The sequence below is a fragment of the Bacillus rossius genome, chromosome 7, assembly GCF_032445375.1.
Source record: "Bacillus rossius redtenbacheri isolate Brsri chromosome 7, Brsri_v3, whole genome shotgun sequence".
NCBI classification, from domain to species: Eukaryota; Metazoa; Arthropoda; class Insecta; order Phasmatodea; family Bacillidae; genus Bacillus; species Bacillus rossius.
In genome coordinates this window covers 38,120,824-38,142,371 of record NC_086335.1, presented here as the reverse complement: position 1 = coordinate 38,142,371, position 21,548 = coordinate 38,120,824, and the positions used below count along the sequence as shown (strand labels likewise).

At 33.8% G+C, this 21,548-nt stretch overlaps 1 protein-coding gene across 2 annotated transcripts in view; it reads left to right on the top strand.

Moving 5' to 3' along the window:
* Nucleotides 1-16,940, top strand: part of LOC134533847 (uncharacterized) — an 85,177-nt gene extending 68,237 nt beyond the window's left edge. For both annotated transcript variants that reach the window (XM_063371540.1, XM_063371541.1), the window contains 6 exons: nucleotides 565-708; nucleotides 3,847-4,073; nucleotides 6,361-6,622; nucleotides 8,099-8,256; nucleotides 8,473-8,734; nucleotides 13,713-16,940. In XM_063371540.1, coding sequence (XP_063227610.1) covers nucleotides 565-708; nucleotides 3,847-4,073; nucleotides 6,361-6,622; nucleotides 8,099-8,256; nucleotides 8,473-8,734; nucleotides 13,713-13,907 — 1,248 coding nt within the window. In that variant the 3' untranslated portion in view covers nucleotides 13,908-16,940. The remainder of the gene's footprint in view (nucleotides 1-564; nucleotides 709-3,846; nucleotides 4,074-6,360; nucleotides 6,623-8,098; nucleotides 8,257-8,472; nucleotides 8,735-13,712) is intronic.
* Nucleotides 16,941-21,548: the final 4,608 nt, after the last annotated feature.

Here is a 21,548-nt window from a genome sequence, read left to right as displayed (position 1 = left end):
TCATTTTTTAAAATTTAGATAACTGTTAAAAAATTTGTAGCACCTACTTGACATTTTATAAAGGATATTTTACAAATTTACAAATTTTTTTAGAAAATTAACTCAAATAACATTTATATTGGGAATTAGCAAAAAAAAAACTGGCATTTATTGTGTTAATAGCCTGTCCCTACGATACTAAAACAATTACATCAGTATATCACTATTTTTATGTGAGTGTGATGTAATATGTATTGTATTGAGTTCCTATCTTGGTTGGTATTTGGTTATATCATAATGTTACATGGTGAGAGTTGTTGGAACTAAGAACGTCTTTTGATCAACAAATCGTGCTGTAACATAATAATTGTTGCTAATGATTTGTCTGCAAAATCAGTGTTCTAATTTAATAATTTTTAATGGGAGAATAAATGTTGCAAAGTGATATTGCAAGGAAACCAATACAATATGTTGTAGGACATGATGTAATTATGTACTTGTATTGATTTAAAGAGTCTCAGTAGTTTTGATAAAAACAGGCCAGTGTTTACCTGTATTATTTTTTTTTTACATGTGTTTGAGCAGTCGGCTGGGGTTGGCTTAAGTCGAGAGAAGAAATTGCCCTCTGAGAGCGATATAGAAAAGTATGCACAAGACAATCTCAACATACACAAGAAAGGAATTTTCCGCAAGAAGTTTTCAGTTCGAGATATGTTGTCGTGGTCTAAGGTTTGCAGCATACATTTTACAGTTTATATTGCATGTGCTTATTTGTTCCCCTTAATAATTTTGCATAGTTTTAGACTTTTCTTGCTTTAAGAAACTGTACTTTCATTGCCTGCAGTTTTCAGACAAAAACATATATTAGTCAAAAACAATTTCAATGAGCTTTTAAACTGTATTTATTTAATTGTTAATTTTAGTGAGCCAAATATTATTTTGTGTTAATAGTTAGGCTATTTACTTTTTATAAATTTCCACTCAAATTTTTTTCACTGAATGTTTTTTTGTTCATTTCAACTTCTTTTAGTACCTGAGTCTAAGTATCATGTTAATGGAACTGACCAAAATTTAAAGTGAAAGGATTTGTTTGTGTTTTAGAGAAAATCTTTTGTTGGCAAAAGGAATTGTGTTATGTATTGTACACAATGAATCAATTGTTTGAAACTTACAATTGTTTGACTAGGTGGTTTCACGCTTTTAAGTATAAATTTTTCTTGCCTTTTAATTGTTAGTGTTACCATCAAACATTACTAGAGTTAGCAGCAGTAGACTTAGTAAAAGGAAGTCTTTTGTTTTCGTTGTTTGTAGTTTGCGATGGTTGTAAGTGATTTATTGGAGTTTGCTCATTACCAGTCTATTTATTTGTAAACATTTACATTTATACATATCAAACATATGAAAGCTTCCTATCAAACCTTGTGTCGGTTTTTATCTCGTGAAGAACTTTTCTGGGTCACATGTACATGGGGTTGTGTTGTGTGCTGTGATGCATGTTCACCGTAGAATAGTTATGAAACAGATCCTGCATTAAGCTTTGCAGCAACAAATTTGTGGCACCAACAATCGACAGCTTATTTATCATTAGAGCTGCCAGTGGGTGCATTGTTAACTTTGGAAATAGAGATAGACGAGTTGAGGTTTTTTGGCTTCGAGTCGAGTCGAGCCGAGTTTAACAATTCATATTTCGAGTCGAGTCGAGTTCGAGTCACAAAATTTTTGAAGAGGTCGAGTCAGTTCGAGTTTCATGATTTTATAAGTTTTTGCGTCAAATATGATAAATAAAATATTACTACACCCATTGATATAAAAATTGTGTATCCAAGATGCATCTGCATTATTTAAATATTTTAAATGATTAATTAGCAAATCATTATGTTATTTAAATATTTTAAATGATTAATTCAAATCATTATCTTATTTAAATATAAAAAAACTAAGCTTTATTTCAACATGATTTCACAGTATCTTTAATGTAGCTATCCTAACCAAATCAACCGTCCACAATGTTTTAAAGTATTTATAATGTAGCTAACCTAACCTAATTGACCATAGTTATCATGAGTTGTCGAAAATAAATATTCACGGACACACTGCAAACGAAAAATATGGCGGCGTACAAATAAATACCGTTGCCTTGTTTATGGTATTTCATTTTATCAACACCGCCATATTTATTTACAATGAACAAAAAAAAAACGAAGATGTACGATCGGGAGTTTGGCTCTTTCGTCTGTGAAAAGAAGGCTTCCCGAGTTACGTAACTTTTTTTTTCCCGATCCACCGGCAGATCCCCACATGAAAAAACAGCTCAAGGATATAGGCCTTGTCACATTGTCACATTCTCAATGTAAATACACTTTCCGCGGCAAGATTATTCGCCCGGAACTTGTTACAACTACAAGAATATCAATATGTTTTTAAATAAATATTTCATGCATTTGATTTGGCGATCAGTAACTGATTGCCAAATATAATGCATGAGCATTGTTATTATATTTTATTCAAACAAAAAGAAAGTAACTTTATCCTAAATGTTATTGACACGCAGCGCTGCGTAGCGGAGCACAGCTAAATTTAGTTCCAAAATGCAAGGCTGGCTGGCCTAACACGCAGCCATTTCCACGCATCACGACTTGGTGTTATTTACTAAATATTGCAATATAATTATTTTATGTTTTTATTTTTAGGTTACGGAAATCTCTATTTATACGAGTTATTATAAACGGGGCACGATAAACGTGATGATTATTAATACATGTGCGTTTTGCAACAAATTTTTCTTCAGTGAAAATCAATTGACGTATTTTATAAACAAATGCGGTACCGTATTTAAAGTAAACACAGGATGAAAAACAAAATGAAAACAGTGCACGCTGTTTTCCAAGCATTTTTTTTTTTTATATAAAATGGTCATGTGACAATTGTGTCCTATAAACTGTCGCCACTATCGACAAAATCACGATACGACGTCACGTTCATAAATGAAGGTAGGCCTAGGTTTGGTTGCACTTGTACCTATTATAGCGCCGTAGCACGGTAGCGGGCAAGGTTAGGTTTGCACAGGATTTGTTTTGTTTAAAGGTCATTATCATTTCTTGCTGTATTAATGACTTGGCGAAAACGTTAAGACAGCCTATAATAAAGTGCTATAATGTCACGATGCTGGTACTTAACTCGAAACGTGTTTCGAGTCTCGAACTTGATCAAATATGTGACTCGGTTTTCGAGTCGAGTCAATCTGACCCAACTCGGCTCGGCTCGACTCGATAAACCAAGACTCGACCCATCTCTATTTGTAAAATCTCATAAGACTTGGTATTTTTCATTTTCAATGCAGTCAGTTTTTAATATTTTGTAACAAGTTCATTAAAATATGAATTGTGTGTAATTGTAACTTCAATAATTTTAAGCAAATGGTGTGTAATTTCGGAATCTGTTTACGTAGGCTAAGTGTAACCATTTCGTTGGCAAATCGTAAGCCACTGATGGAGCCATGTGCATTAGACAAGCGTTGGTTTACATCACATCATTAGTCTTACGTTGTTACCTACGTGTGCACTGTTGAGCAAGATGATCAGTGTGTACACATGGTGGACATGTTGCCTGCCCTACATCTTGTTGGCCTGTTTCAGACCTTGAACTCTGGCTTGCAAGTGTTAATAATTCTTTTAGGCTGTTCCAACACACTGCGCTGGGTGGAAGGGAATGGACATTGTTCTCCTTGGGCATTTCTCCGAGTCTCTCTGTCTGCATTCAGACCATCTTTCATCACAGATGATTTTTTTTTTTTTTAGAATACTTTTATTGAAAATTCATAATCTACATACTACCTGCCAGATGTAATTCACCTCAATTTTGTTTCAGGATCCCATTCGTAAACCTATGCTAGTAATTTCTGATAAGGCGTTGAAGAAGGATGCATGTGAGCTGTTCAAGCTAGTGCAGATCTACATGAGTGATCGCAAAGCAAAGCTGGGGATGACGTTGAACAGCGTGGCCTTGGAGATCTGTAGCATAGGGTATAGCAAGCCTGCTTTGCGGGACGAGCTGTACATCCAGATATGCAGACAGACCACCGAGAACCCTAGGCGGTGAGTGCTTGGTATTTACTGCATCTGGATGGTTTTTTTTTTATTATTGCAAGTATTAGGAGACTTAAAACTATAAAATTTCTTCTTATTTAAACTTCTTCATAACTTTAAGAATATGAAAATAATGAATAAGTTAATATAAGTCTGTAACCATTATGAGAATTTTAGTGTTTCAGAGGAATAATGAATAAATATATTTTTTAATAGTCGCTAAAATGGTCCTATTAAGAAATCGGTAGAATGGTAGAATTTTTTTTTATACGCAGAGAGCACCAGCTTGTAAGGGGAAATATTGTGGCATTAAAGGCAGAATAACCTTTAATGGAATTATTATTATTTTGTCCATGCAATGAACATACGTGAGAAAACATCAGGTTTATAGTTTGATTTAGCACTGGAAACAGTTTGGCTCTAACAATGACAGTATTGAGAGAAAATATCTGTACCAACTTAGCTGGGCAACTGACAGACATGTCAATACCCACAAAACTTAGTGTGCCATTTTAATTTACACAATGTTTAGAAATGATGTAAAATTGTTTGAAGAATATAGCTGCAAATAAATACTTCAAACTTTACAATAAAAATTATAGCATCCTAACCAGCTAATTTCCAAGACAACCTCATTTTCTAGTTTGTTTTCATGACGGGACTAATGTTTCTTTATTTGGATTGGAAACCATGGCCATAGACTCTAATTAAGTCTAATACATGGACACAGTAAAGTGATTCTCTCTTTTTTGAGCATTATATATTGAATGCTGCGGAAAGATTTTTGGAAAACGTAGCGTCATCAGTTTACGATTTGTACAACAGGTGCATTGTCTTTCAAACTTATGCATGTATCTGTGATGTTTAAGTTGCTACTGACAGCCTATGGTGATTCAAGTTAGGGTTAGTTTCATTGTCTTTCCCACCACCTTCCTTCCCACAGGGGTACAACACCAAAATATGTTAACTAACACTAAACCTGAAAAGACAGGAAAATTTAAAAGAATATAAAAAAGAAGAAGTCAAAACTACGTTGCCAAAGGGGGTGATCAAATGAGGGGGATGAAAAATTATGTTATTCAGTTCTGTTCTGTGATTATTCTTTAAGGTTAGCATTGCATATTCAAAATATGTATTTTATTGCCTGCAGCTAAAATAAAGGTTTGTTATGGTATATTAATAATAGTGTAAAATCATTTGAATGATTGGTAAGGTTATGTTGGCTATATTAAAAATAGTGTTGAATTTTTTTTAATGTATTAACTTGGGAAAGGAGGGGGTTGGGGGGGGGGGGGGGAAATTTGTGAAACATCAAAACTGCAACGCATCATAACATTTTTAAAAATATTCTTTAGATACATACAATAAATGTTTTTGAACCTAAAATAAATGCTTTAAAGTAATTGACTTTAAAATCAGTCTAATTGCAATCCTCACCTTAATAATAAAAGAGATGGTGTTCATTTTAAAAATGCTATTTTCCATCATCTTCAGCTATGTTGTAGATATAGTTATGTATTAGGAACTAATTTTTTCATGAAATGAATTCACCCACTAGTAATATAAGACAGTTTAGTTACCCTGTGATTTAATAAAAAAAAAAAAACACACACACACAGGGGCATAGCCAGGGGGGGGGGTTAGGGGTTCAAACCACCCCCCCCCCCCCTTTAGCACCAAATCTTTAATTAATTTCTTATTCATCACTCAAACAAATTTCATATCAAAATTAATAAAATTTTTACCATTACAATATTTAAATTTAAGTACCGAAAACTGTTAAAATAACTATTTTACACCCTAAAATCCAAATTTTCCTGGGAAAAGCCCCCCCCCCCCCCCCCCGCTTTAATACGGGGGGGGGGGGGGGGGGGGGGGCATGCTTCTTAACACTACGCCACTGCACACACACACACACACACACACACACACACACACACACACACACACACACACATGCTTTAGAAAAATATGAACTCTATATTGTAACAAACTCATTTTTTTTATTTAAATAAATTTGACATCAGTGTATTCTTACCCAGGGAAAAAGTGAGTAACACAGTCGTAAGGGCTTCTAGATCTTTCATCAATTTTTTAATCAATACATTTTGCATTATATAAAGTAATGCCTATTAGGTACTTGTTTGGGTTGTTACCATTATTTTTAAGTGGTACCTCTACAAAAATATAAATGCAAAATTCAGTTGAGCTAAGGATGGTAAATAGTTTTCATGCATTGGTTATCCTTGGGTTACTTTTATTCTGTGTTAATGATGTGCCATGGTCTTGTTCCCAGGGAAAGTTTACGCCGTGGCTGGGAGCTGTTGGCAGTTTGCCTTGCGTTCTTCCCCCCCTCCCCCAAGTTCCAGCCGTACCTGGACGGCTACATGAACAGGCACCGGGACCCCAGTTTCGACTTCCCGGAGGTGGGCAAGTGGCCGATCCACGTGCAGATCAGCCACTACGCCACCATCAGCTGCAAGCGGCTCGAGAGGATCGGCCACGCCGGCAAGAAGAGTCCGCGCAAACCTACTGTCGACGAAATTGATCAAGCCAGGGTATGCTGTTACAATGTTGGAGTACATGTTTAGATACACCTAGGTGTGTTTAGATTAGTTGATGGGATTTTCGATACTTCGATACCTCGATACCTTCGATACTTGACGGTATCGCAAAGTATTGAGTATCGAAACTGTAAGTTCGATACATTTTTTCGATACCGGAATGCTTGTTCATTTTTATTGAATTAAGTTTTGAGTCACCATCGTACAAAATACAACTACAGTAGAACCTCGATGATACGTTCCCGTTTCATACATTTTCCCGTGTCATACGCCAATTAATTTTGGTCCCGCCGAAAGTACTATATTTACAATGGTTTACTTTCCCGCAACATACACTTATAAACTCATTAATTTCCCGTTTCATACGTTTTTACGAAGCGGAAACGTCATAAAATTCACAATTTTTTTTTTATATTCCTCCTGATAAACTACGTTTTAATGCTTTTATTTTGAAAAACGTTCATTGTTTACCTTTGCAAACGTAAGAAAATAACTTTATCACACCATAGATATGGATAGTATCAGGAAGACTGTGCACTTCGCTAGTAGCATCTATGGCCAGCACCAAGCGAGACTAGTGGCGCAAACTAGCAATGATTATGAAAATGGTGCACGCTCTTTACCAAGGAACGGATCTCATATTTTGTGCATTCATTAATCTTAGAACTGAATATACCCGTTTGTTATTGTTTTCTTACGATCGGATTGTTTTGTATTTTACGTTTCTCAAGTTAAAATTATATTGAAAATTGTTCTGTTGCATAAATTTGTTTGTAAAATGAAACAAACAAGCAAAAATTTCTGATTTTCTTTTTATTTACATTTGTTCGCGGTAAAAAAAAGTGTACTGGAAAATAAAGGGCTAACTCTCTTGAAGATAGTTTGTATTTCGCTTCTATTTTTTATATTGATTTTTATACTCAAGTATTTAAAGTTGTTTGCAGTTTGTATTTTTGTAATAAAGAGGGAATTTATATAGTTAAAAACTAATTTATGTTATTTGTAATAATTGTTTCTTAATGGGAAAATATTTTTCCCTGGAGTATCGAAAGTATCGAACTGAAAAAACAATACAGAATCGAGTATCGAAAGTGTGGTATCGTCCCACCTCTATTTTAGATACTACAATCACTATTTCGGCCAGGTTAAACAATCACAGTTTCTTTTCTGAGTGTAGCTGTGTAATTAGTTGCGTGTTGATTTACCTTGCTTTTAAAATTATTTAGTTATGTTAAGTGTCATTGTAAATCTTAAAAGAGGTTTCCAACTTTTACAGCTAGTACCGAATTTTTGCATTTGAGATTACTAATTTATTGGGTTTAGTCTGGATTGTTCAGTGGCTGACTGGACATTTGCTTATAGAGCTCATAAGCTGGAAACTTTTATCATTGTTAATAGATGTTGTTGTTTAAGTGCTATTGTAATAATGTTCTAACAGTTTTATTGTTGCATTGTTTTGTTTTGATGTAGTTGCAGATCTTCAGGCCGAGTATGTTTGGGAACACACTTGAAGAAGTAATGGCACTTCAGAAAGAGAGGTTCCCTCATAAAAAGTTGCCTTGGGTGCAGTCCACGTTATCGGAAGAAGTATTGAGGTTGCAAGGAGCACAAACTGAGGGTATCTTTAGGTAAGTGCCTATGTTTTACATAATACAATTGTTAGTCTCTTTTATTAAAGTGTACCTTAATAAGTATATAATCTATTGTGTGTGTGTGTTCAGTTTATAAATATCATCTGTAATTGTGCACTTGGTAAACAATGTATAGTTACTTATGGTTAGTTGTGCATTTTGCGGACATGATTTGCAAAATAATTTTTCTGTTGTTGATGTTTAACCGTTCAGAGTGTCTGCGGACGTTGACGAGGTGAACTCGTTGAAGTCGAAGATAGACCACTGGGAGCTGCCCGCGGAGACGACTGACGCCCACGCCCCGGCGTCGCTGTTGAAGCTGTGGTACCGGGAGCTGTACGAGCCCCTCATACCGGACGACATGTACCTGGAGTGCGTCAACCACCACGGGGAGCCGGAGACCGCCATCGCCATCGTCAACAGCCTTCCCGAGCTCAACAAGCTGGTGCTGTGCTACCTTGTCCGCTTCCTGCAGGCAAGTCAACTGGAGTTCTTGTCAATGACTGAATGAATGTGTGACCGAATACAGTAGAGTGAAGACCCATGAGCAACAAAATAAGAATTCCTTTATTAAATTTAACACATATATGCTCCACACACTTACGTTAAAAGCGAAAATGAAACTCGTTAACATAGCGTGAGCAAGTTTTTAGGTATATTTAAGTTACGACAAGTTACGACAACTTCTAAAGAACGCCGAGCTGCAGCGACCAACAAGCCTGCTCCTTCACGCTAGAGTACTGTACCTCTTTGGTTAGCAGGTCTCGCGAGTTTGTGAGCCTGTTTCTTCATGTGCAGCGTACCACTCCTCCAACAACATTCCCCTCTTCTTACACAGCAGATCAACTCACCAGGCAAGCCACATGTGGACCAACGGGGCAACTCGCGCCACACTCACCTGTACAGTTGCCATCAAAGCTTTTGCCACCAACCGACTAAGAGAGGACCACATGCCCTAAGCATATCAGGTGTCACCTCAGGAGTGTCTTGAATGAATGAATGAATGAATGAATGAATGAAAGAATTTATGAAGGAAGAGCATCTCGACATCCGGGTAATTAGAGATGATTAGTAGGGAGAAGATTACATTTATGGTGAATTGCAATAACACCAGAAAGTATTTCAATACAACATTTAACACTGAAATAAACACAATAAAAAACCTAAATATAACTTAAAACTTGAAATTAATCAGCATTTATAACCAAAAATTAACTAATATTACAAAAACCTAATCTTTTAAACAGTAAAATCAATAAATATACTTACATGATTACATTGTAAAAATGCTACACACACACACACACACGCACGCACGCACGCACGCGCGCGCACACACACACACACACACGCACACACACATGCACACATGCACACATGCACGCACGCACACACGTCAAAGGCATTAAGGTTTAATATTTTAATAATATGCTATAGATACGAAGAAATAAAATTCATAAAAAATAAAAACAATTACATCAAAATTTAGTGTTATTAAAAACAAAATTTGCCTGAAAGTAAAACCATATTATCTTGTCCCTAATGATTAGGGATGATGGGTTGATAATGGACAAGTGGGGGAAACAGGAGTATCCTGAGAAAACCACTGGCCCACACCAGTGTTCGCCACCTTTCCCACTTGAAAAAGCCTGGTGTCAACTCTGCTGAGAATTTGACGTGGATCTAGGAATAGTTTAGATGGCACAGCTATTATTTGAGTTTGATGTAGTGAAATTATGAAATTTTTATATTGTGTGAGTTTTAGTTGTAGTCAAAAAGGTTTTAAAATACTTTGTATATTAAAAATGGTGACATATCCCTTATTTTATAAAATACAATATTGAAGTTAAAAAAAATATCCATTTAACATTTTTAATGGGAACTGTATAAATGATTAAACAAATGAGCCCTATATATAACAGCATTCAATAAAAATTATAAAATAACCATACATAATATTAATATTCAGCATTCCTAAAATCAAACGGAGTGCCAGCTTTTGATTTTTTTATGTAACCAACTTTATTCAAGCAAAAAAATATACAACACTAAAAAATCTAAATATTTTCATGAGCAAATCTTAGGCCTTTCATGTTTTGAAGCTTTACAACAAACGTGAAGTTTCACATCAGACTCAAATCTTCGCATTACAACCGAAACTTAATTTAAATGAATAGCAAATTTCTTGGCGAAGTTAAATTGAATATTTAAAAGAACTTCAATTGATTCGCTTAGTCAAAGCTTTGCATTGGCCTAGTTGATATTAGTGTTCTTAAAAAGTTACATATAGATAAAAAAAAACTAATAAACAAACCAAGAAAATAGTTTGAATTAAAATAAATGCCAACCTAGTAACTAATATTTGCAATGTAATTGACAATCTTAACAACTCTAAATTATACGTACCACAGATAATTATCCAACTATTTTGAGAGTTAGTGCAATGAATTTATTCTTACAGAAGTAGTAGATATAATTCACTTACATTTAATTACTTCTTATTTTCTTTAGCTTCAAATTGAGGCATACAGTATCAAGATTTCTATGGACACTATCCTCTTTGGATTCCAAGCCAGAATTTAAAGTAATGTAAGGGTTGGTAACCTACGGGTATATAGTAGGCATGTGCGAGAAAGACTTTTTTGAAATCGAGACGAGATCGAGAAAGCAATTTAAAAATTCTCGAGAATCGAGTCGAGATCGAGAAATCTGTACTTTAGTTAACAGGATAATATGATCCAAAAAAGTAAAACTCAATAATCTGACAAACATACATAATTATTCAATAATTTTATCAAGTATCCACAATTGCAATTGCAACTTTACCTTTACACTCAACAGTTTATTTGCCTACTGTCGTATGAAAACATACGTTATTGACTCCATAGTTTATACAGTTTCCTTGAGCCATGGACGGTACTTGATAATGAAAGTCTGAACATTCACCACTATCGATATGTCACTATCGATATGTCAGTATCGATACGGACCGCAATTTAATCATGATGTTGCTTGTTATATACTGCTGGCCGTGTGTATAACCTAAGGCCATAAAACAAAATGCAATCGCGGAAGAATTCTGCAGTCATGTTTATATTTTTATTTTGTACCGTACCGTTTTACGTTGATACTTGATATTGATACCGAAAATGATTTATTTTTAACTTTAATGTTGGTTTTATTAACGGAAAATAATCATTTTCTTCTGTAATTTAAAGTGATAACCACAGCACAATTCATTGTTTACGTTTACCGTTTTATGTAGTGACTTGTGAACGGAAGTTGTTCGTTTTTAACTTTTTAATAATTTATCGTGTATACTATCGTAACAAGTATATTTTATTTTATTCGATCTACGTTACGTTGAAGATATGTTAATTATTTCAACACGCAACGCAAAATGCTGCCTCAATATATTATATTACCTAACCTATTTCTTGTTTACAAAATTCTCAAAAATTCCGAGCCAAAAAAATTATCTCGAGACGAGATCGAGAAAATTTCTGTCTCGACTCGTTCTCGATGATGCCGAGACTCGCACATCACTAGTATATAGTATGCTTATGTAGCCTCTCTGACTAAACACTCGAGTACCAACACTCACTCAGAAAATTAACCCAAGTATTTTAAAGATCTGTATTACTGGGTTAAAACATATAAACTGGTTAAATATTTTGGGCGCCATGTGAAAAACTTAAAATGCAAAATCTACTGACTCTGATTACCTTTGAGTTTTAAAAGGATAACAATATACGATGAAAGAAATTTAATGTATTAACACTGATTTTATCGAAAATTATCCAAAGTGACACTAATCTTTAACATTAAGGTATTCAATGTTTAAGCACATTTAATACAAAATTGAATTTATATGACGATATTCTAAATAACACAATCAGTAGAACATTAGCATTCAAAGAATATTAAGAGACCTGGTAAACAGTCTCACTCATGTATGAATTTACGTTAAATAAATTATAAGTTGACTTGAAGCAAGCAAAAGTTAATTCAAGGATTAATAGTCAACTTTGTGCACTCTGACTAAAACTCTGGTAGAAAAATAAAAGTAAAATTGAGAATATTATTAACATTACGGGAACCACTGAGCTTTTTGTTAGGGCAAAATCAACAAAGAAAAGAAAACCAATTATCTAACTTAATTGTCAGATGGTGCTAGCAAATTTACATGTGTACAAATTGTACTAGTACGCTCAGCTGTACTAAAAATATAATTTAAATGCTAAACGCACAATTAACACAAAATACCAAAATATAACTAATCTGAATATACTATAATTAAACAAACATAACCCAACACCATACCTTGAGGTCCATTGATTTACATGTAATAAATACACTTTTGGTGGTAATGTCGAACAAATCGTTCAACCTTTACTGCAAATCACGTACAGCCCAGAATGACGTCCGAAGTAGTGGAACCATGTTGGTCCCGACGATCTGCTACTCTTGAAGATAGTTTGCCGTAGTACAATTTAACGTCCTCGTTCACAATAATGTCTATGTAACAATGTCTTCAGAATTGACCGGTATGATAGTGCCTCTTCATTTAGGTATGCACTAATTTTGTAAACGGTCACAGTAGAAAATTATCCAATTTTAACAGTAGACACCGAGGGAGAGATACAAACTTGAAATTAATATAAATAGAAGAGTTCTACAAACTCAAACGCAGTTTCTTCCAAATTCTCACTAGGACAAAGTTTTTGTAGTCGTCTGGCCATCTTCCAACGTTAATATTATGAAAATATTATCAATATTTTCTCAGCACTTCACATAGTAAACCGTTCAACAGCAATAGTGATATAAATTTCACAATTTTAGTGGTAATTAAGACTGTTTGTACTCAATAACTTATCCCTCGTACAATAGCTATGTTAATCCTCTTTTTAATTCAAACTTCGTTATCTCAAATGTTTTTCTTTTCTTTCAATAAAACAAAACCTCATATTTTTGTCCATAGCATAATTTAGCTGGTGATATCAACTAGCTTTACATATTGGTTTTGAATAAGTAAAATTAATCATAGAATAATGAATAAATATCAATACATCTAATAAATTGATGCGAGTTTTTCTTTGCTATAAGGTATTACCTTATAGTAATGTTTTTGATTTTGAAAACTACATGTGTATTCATTAAATATATCAAAAACATCTTCACCATTTTTGCTTATACGTGAACTTGAAAAATTCCATTGGCCATACCTACTAAATTTTATGGAAATCCAACATTTTGAAAGTTATCTGATAAAGTCGCTTACAAACAAACATACAAACAAACGCAGGTTGCTCCAATTGTTGTGGAGACCTCGATTAGCCTGGCCGGAAAAAAAAAGGTTGAATTTTTAAAGTCGTGGTTTGGTTTTGCTTGTTCTCGGAATCTAGCGGACAGGTAAGTGTGTGTGTCGAGGAGTCGCGTGTTCTTGTGCGCAGATCTTTGCGCGCACAGAGGTGGTGCAAGTGACCAAGATGGACGCGAGCAACCTGGCCATGGTGATGGCGCCCAACTGCCTGCGGTGCACGTCTCAGGACCCGCGCGTCATATTCGAGAACGCGCGCAAGGAGATGGCCTTCATGCGGACGTTGATTCAGTGTCTGGACACGTCGTTCATGGAAGGTGTATATTGAGTGGAGGGTGTGTTGTTAGGTACGCATTTTGTCGGGGTTGCAGTTGTGAATGTTGTTTGGGAGAGCTCCAGGAAGTTGTTGCGTCGTGGGGCCGCCGAGGGGAAAGGGACAAAGGCCTAGAGGCCCAGGCATTTGAGGGGCCCAACACCAATTGAAACTAAATTAGCGGAAATTTTTCTTGTAAATAAAGTTATATCATTTTAAATAACTTGAAATATGTTTGGAGAATAATTAGTGATGTTAATGCAATATAGGTAGTTAGGTAATCAAAAAAATAAAATAAATTTTTCTTGGTTCATTTTTACTTATTTAGCCATTTTATAGTAAAAAAGAAATAAATTTTATTTATTTTTGCAAACAAGATTTCGTTCTTTGTTCAGTAATAATGCGGAACATAAACTATTTTACGCTTAAAAAATTTATCATGGCATATTTGGTATATTATTTTTTGAATAATTGTAGTTCCATATCCAGTTTGAAGATAAGAGTTCTTGTAAAGCAAGAAAGAGTGCCCAGTGGCCCACAAATAACCTCGGCGACCCTGTTGATTGTTTTGGCTGCTACAAATGTCTTTGATCCCGATTGTGTGGCTTCGTTTTACTAATCTAGTGAACTGTATAATTTATATTTTGTTCAATATTGTCATTTTAATATTGTTTATTGTAGAATTTCAATATGTACTGTGAGTTTTGAACCCTGTAATGTATGTAATTAATGTTAAAATTATTGTTTTTGCAGAGCAAAGGTTTTTTTTATATATGTATTTTTTCTTCAAAATTGTTATGCTGTAGCACATATTAGTTATGTGCATTGTTCTGAAGGATGACTCCATTCTGTCACCAGTTGTGGGTTGCACAATGTAAATATTTTTTTAAAGTTTTTTTTAATCTATTAAGAAAATATTATGTAGTCTAGAAAATACTATACGTAAATTTTATGTGAACATGCTTTTTTACATAACATTGGTATTATAGCAGTCAATTAGCAATTAATTTTGGTCATACCTTACTACTGTTTTCATGTGTACCAAGTGCTTTCATGAATATTTATTGCTTGAATTAAACTGATTTAATTTTGGGACATTAAGTTTATGTTCCACTGCTTGAAAATGTTTTTTTTGGGTACTATTTTCAAATGTATACTGTTTATGATATTTTTTTTCCCCACAAGCTACAAATGTCATTTTCTAGTTGGTCTGTGTTTGTTGCACGGAGGCCTTTGCAAATATTGATAATTTCAAATAGAGTAAAACCGTGTTTAGAAGGTCCTTAATTAAGACCTATTAACAAAGAACACTTATAAAAAAAGGTAAAATTTAATTTATTTATAGCATAGATTAAGTGATATGTGAATTTTTTATCATATTGCGCTGAAAATTATCTGAATGGCATTTTCTTGAATAGGGTTTTCTTATCAAAATGAATAGTTTATTATTGATATTCAATTCAATTTCAAATATTTACACTTAGAAATAACATATATAGTTTATATATATATTTTTTGTATTCTAAGTGGAGCGGAGCAGTTTTATATTATCTTGGGTAATGATCAAAATTGATGTTAAGAGGCATTGCTGTACAATATAAATAATTACTACATCCCATATTAATGGGATTGATGTGGTACTAATTTCACAGAGTTTATTTCAGTATATCCATGGTAATCAGCAAAACTGCTGAAGTACAGTCTGCTAGGTGGTGGTGGTGGTGGGACAATATACAATCTGAAAATTTTCTGACAAGTTGTGAACAAGGCAATCCAATAAAGTTCCCTCCCAAAAACTTTAAATTTGAAAACATACATTCTTTTTAATTCATGGTTTATGTATTTATAATGATTGACGTGAAATAACATAAACAAGTATTTATTCAATAATGATTTTAAAATCAATGTAAGAAATTAAAATTAATTTACCCACTCTTTTATTCAAAAATTCAATATTGTATTCAAGAATATGTTGATTTTTTTATTTGTATTTGGTTGGAACTAAAGAACACATATTCACACAGGCTTTGTTGTTATTGAAAGTTTTGCCAGTTGGACGTTATATAACTGTGACTGCTCGAAGCAGAGCTAGTAGGTATCTTCAACTTATAGCAGCTGATTTTCACTAACATTTGTATGAGTAAACGTTGCAACTGGATCCTGTTGATTACCGTCGTCATGGTAATGGTTGGTGGGATTTAAATCCGCATTGCAACATTGGTGTGCTGGTTGCTAAAGTTAATATAACCTGCGGGTTAAGAAAATGCACTTTGGCGTTGGTGCTGTACATCATTCCATTGATAATATGATAATACCATATAGGGTACAACCATGTTCAAGATAAGGAAAAAAGTATGTCGACTTTGGCAAATGAATACTGGGAGTAATAAACCAAACACATCATGTAGCACCAGACCAGCTAATCATTTATAAATAATTATTGTTTTAATTTTATAAGATTATTCTGCTGTCAATAATTGAAAAAAAATTGTGCGGCACCTGTCCAAAAAGTCTTGGAACATACGTGTATAAACAAATTTGGAGTTGGTCATGTAATAGGTGTCAGATGTAAACACTTCAGTATCGTGCAGTTGCGGTAAAGTGACGTGAAGGAATGCAGCTTTAGAAATTGGAAACCATCCCAGGAATGCCTTATAACCAACTGGAGCTTTTATTTATATTTATATTGTACAAAAGATGAAAGGCTCATTTATGTATCCCATTCATCCCATGTGTTTTGTGTCAGTCTCTTAAAACTCAAGGTGGAACGGTTTTTAAACCTATCTGTATTTAGTCATTGGATAGTAAATAATGTCTCATCCTGCTTCGCAGTAATTCATGGGAATCTGAACTGTGAGACAACACTGTTCTTTAATAACTGTCTGTCTGCATTTTCATTGGTGGTAGGCTTTTGTAGTGAGCATTGTAGGTTTAACATGCTGATACCCTAGGTTAAATGACAAGAAAACCTTTTGACCTTAGAAAACATCTGTTTTTCTTTGCGCACAAAATTCAGTACTTTGGAACATTTTTATGTAGAATGCTAAACTAGCTTTTATATATATATATATATATATATATATATATATATATATATATATATATATATAAATAAATGAAATAACCTTATTTGGTCATGTATAGGTTAGCTTTGCTAGTAGTTTTTTTTTTTTTAAGAAATTCCTGAAAGCATATGGTATACCAAAACAGTAAAGTTTTTCCTGGTAAAAATTATTGTGTTGTTACTATTAATATTTTTGGCTGTATTGGGAAAGTGTTTCCATTTCCACCTACTGCATGATAGTAATTTGTAAACTTGTAGATGCTTTAAATGATTCAACCAATGTTGTCTTCAAGCAGTATATTGTGCCATATCTCATGAGGTTGCTTAAAGGTAAGTTAGGGTGTTATTTTTAATTTTATTATTTTTTTACTTAACTACTGGTGCTGACAAACGTCAATTACTGACTGGCACTTATAGCAAGGAAATGAATGGTATCAGAAAACTTTACCAGCTTTTGCTTTCGATTGGGTGGGAAAACCACAGAGGAAGCCACCCCTAGAGGATGTAATTGGGATTGGACCTCCGACTTGTCAAACAGAACCTTTTTATGTACCTCCTAAATGGGGCTCGGACCTGCTGCGACACGACTAAACACATTTAGTAGTTTGTTAGTGAATTGAAAATAAATAATGGTGAAATTTCATCTTGAAGCTGCTCCATGTTAGTAAACATAGGCATTGTGTGTTAGACCACTTAAGTTTTCTACTTTAAAATTGACAAATCTGTAATGTTTCCATCTTTATAAATTATTTGGTGCTAATAATTTGTGTAGGCTACGAGTATATTTCGAATTTTTTTCTCTTAACTCTTGCCAATCAATATCTAAAAATTTTTGCTGTACAAAATTGAATACCTAACTTCCCCCCCTCCCCACCCCCCCCCCCCTCTTGTCATTCTCAATGTCATGCTCTGAAAGTGCAGTTATGTAAATAACTGGTGCACTTCACCAGTGATCACACCAACTTGTTAAAATGTTAAAAAGATATATATACAAATTATTATTATTTTATTTATGTTTAAAAAAAAAAACACAATGTTTTGCATGACATAATAATTTACGCTCAAATAGAGCGTTTTCAGGCTAGTAGTGGTTCTGTTCAACTATTGCTTTTTATGTTATTCATTATTTACGGTATGCAAAATGTTTGGAGCACTCATAGTGCTCATGAGTGTGTCATAATAGTTTGCAGTTCTAGAAATGTACATAACACACAAGAGCATGGTCTCAAATTCAAGCACTGTATGCCTAGTAGACGACAATTTGATTTTGGGGTAAATTTTTAAGTTGGCACCATGAGGTTATTTGTGATTTAAAAAAATAAGAGTTAAATATTTAAGATGAATATAAAATAAATATTTTTAAATGTGTTAGTAATGAGCTTAGATGCCTTTCCAGACATTCACCCCTCAGCTCAGAAGCTCTCTCCCCCCCCCCCCCCCCCTCAGGAAGAGGTTGACTAGGATTGAGACTAGGATGCCGAGAACACTTTGTCTGCTTCGCATCTCTTTCAGGGCAGAGCATCGGAAAGAAAAAATTTTATTTGAAAACTGCTTAAGCTATCAGAGTGGGGTCTATCTGGTACAGATCCTTGGAAGTACTCAAGGGACTTGCATTAAACATTTCTCCACCATATAATATTGTTGCTGCTTAGATCTCACAGTAGCCCTATGCAGGACGAGAAGACTGTGTTGCCACAGCCTTGCACGTAGAGGTGACACCGCGTTAGAAGCACCAGTGAGCGTTGCTCTTATTGTCCCACCTTACTAACACAAATATACCCCTGACTAGGCGGGCTTCTTGAGCCCCTTTAATGAGAGCATGCTCTAGTTCAACAAGGAGTAAAAGAAAAGTGTAGACATTTTTATGGCGCAAGGCCATTTGTTGTGTCCGAAGAACACAACAGCCTCCTTGACACACACTGACAATTGCTCCTGCCAAACAAAAACTTTCATCCAATCCATCTTTTTTTTCCCGTCCAATGCAGCTATCAGGTCCTAGCTTCTTATCTGAGCTAATAAAAATTTTTTTTTTCATATAGTTTTACTTTACTCTGACACAATTTTTTTAGTTAAATGCCACCCAAAATTTTTTATTTGAGTTTATGCTACTCCCATGGCCAAGAGCAAATTCCCATAGTAAACAATGGTAAGATTGACAGCAATTCTGCATTTAGCACATAGAGGTGTATAAATGTTTGTTGCAAGAGCCAGTGTTACGAATATCGTTCGCACTCTTCTAGCCCGCAATTAAAAAGTTCTTGGACCTGAACCATTACAAAATGAGTTTGTGCGTTACCAGAAACTGTTGACACAACTCTGATGTTAAAAGTATTGTAATTTGATCTAACCTACCATGATATGATGCTAAGAAAATAGCCAAGAAAAATGTTATTGAATGTTTAAGTTTTAATTGCTTTTAAAAAAAATTTTTTTTGAGACATGCTTTTAATGTACAGTACTTAAATTTAAAATTTTGTTGTTATGGTTTATTGTGTTTACTTGTTTTGTGTGTGTCATTGGTGCCTAGTTCAATTACAGATTTCATGTTTATATTTTTAACGAGAACTAAAATCATATGTACAGCCTTGTGAAACCAAAGTTCCTATTATTTGGAGGATTTTGGTGTTGGTAGTTACACAACCTCAACTACACAACTGAGCGGCACAATTTCCCATTGAAAGGAAACGCAATTAAATTTGATCCAAGGGTGAAAGGTTTGTTATGATGACTTCAGATTACATTTGAAGAAATGCCAAAATATTTCAAGCTTCATGTGAATACATACTTATAAGTTATAACCTACTTAATAATTAAAGATAGTTTTTAAAACTTCCACACATAATTTAGTTTTTTCTTCATCAAAAGTCCATCATGTCATTACCTGGTGAGTTTTAGTCAGTTTTCTTTGGTTTGTGTTGGGAAAATGCTTTGTCCCATACTTTTCGTTAATTTTGATCTTGCACGAGACAGCATGCATGGCATTACGTGGTTACGATGATTGTAAAGTTTTATGTGGAGCTCTCTAACTTGGAAGTCACTGTGAAATTTTTCAGTGTTTCTTTTGTGCTTATAATTGTGTGCAGGTGCAGTGTAGTTTTTTATTCGTACTCAGTTTTATGATGCCAAAGCTTTGTGTGTTTAGATATCGGTATGTGAGTGTTTTGTTTCCTTTGAGCAGAAACCGATGTCGACATGTATGTATCATACAACAATGATTTATAACAATTTTTAAATATATGATTATAGCTGGCGAATAATGTTTTGAAGAAATATTTATTTTCTTATTATGTACAAACTTTTGCATGGTAGTACTTACTCTGAAGATGTAAAAGCAATCAAGGTTTCAAGCTGAGCTTGAAGTGTTAGTACCTAGTACCAAAGAATATCTATGAATGTGGAAGTAGATCATAACATTAAGATAGTTGATGCAAGTGTATTTTATGCACTCTTTGTTTACTACTAAAACTTTTTATATATTTTTTTTTTCTTTTAACATTTTAGATTTAGCAATATGTTTGTGTAGATGGGAGTGATTGTTAACATTTGTTGGATGTTATAATTGAATTTTGGAGGACATATTTGTGTTAAGTAGTGCATGATTAACTTCTGTACCATATCATTCGTAAAAAAAAATTTTCTCATGTAATATCCAGAATTTTGTTTGTTAATAATATCCGTAATAATTTTTGATGTCTGTTTATGAAACACATTGCCGTTTGCAATTGTGGTGTTTTTGTTTCTGTTATAAGCTAAACATCTCAGCCATGTGTCGCTTCTGATTTGCTTACTTATTATGTTTTCCAACACCCATTGTCTATCTTTGACCGTATCATACGTAGATTTTTGCAATGGTTATTTTTGCATGGTCTCTCTTTATACTCTCAACTTCAATTTCTTATCCTTTTGTATTTGTCATTAATTATGCTATCCATTTAAATGCAATATTTCTTTGTTTCAAGATAAGCATGTTTGTTTGTGAAAATTTTTTTTAAATATTTCATGCTTATGTGAAAATAAGTTAGCTTCACCAAGAACATTTATTTATAGATCTAAGCGGACTAGGAGGAAATTTTAAAGAAAAAGAAATTTAAATTTTACCATTATACAGTTTCGTAAAATGAACATTACCTATTTCAGTTTTATTCTAGTTGATATTGGATTTGACGAGTTTCTAATTGTGATGGCTTTAATTTTTGTATTTTTTCCTTTTATTTCCAGCATTTTTTCTTGGGTTTTTAACAGATCAGGAACCTTGAAGTTACCTATTTATTAAGGTTGTGTACTTAAATGCAGGCTTTTTTAAATTCCTTGGATGAGCATAATTTTTTTAATATTTAGAAACACATTCTTATTAGGTAATCCAATATATGTTTTATTAAATTAATTTGATATTGCTTGATGAATAATGGTAAATGTTTTAATAATAATGTTTTTCCCAAATTTCAATTTTGCCAGAAAAGATAAAACTTCTGTCAAAAGTTTTAGTTATTGTTGTGGTTTCATTTAAATTCTGGTTCAATACATGTGTGTTTAGTTTGTTTGTAAGATTATCAACCTAATTTCGCTAAGCATTTTTTGTAATTTCTGTTCAG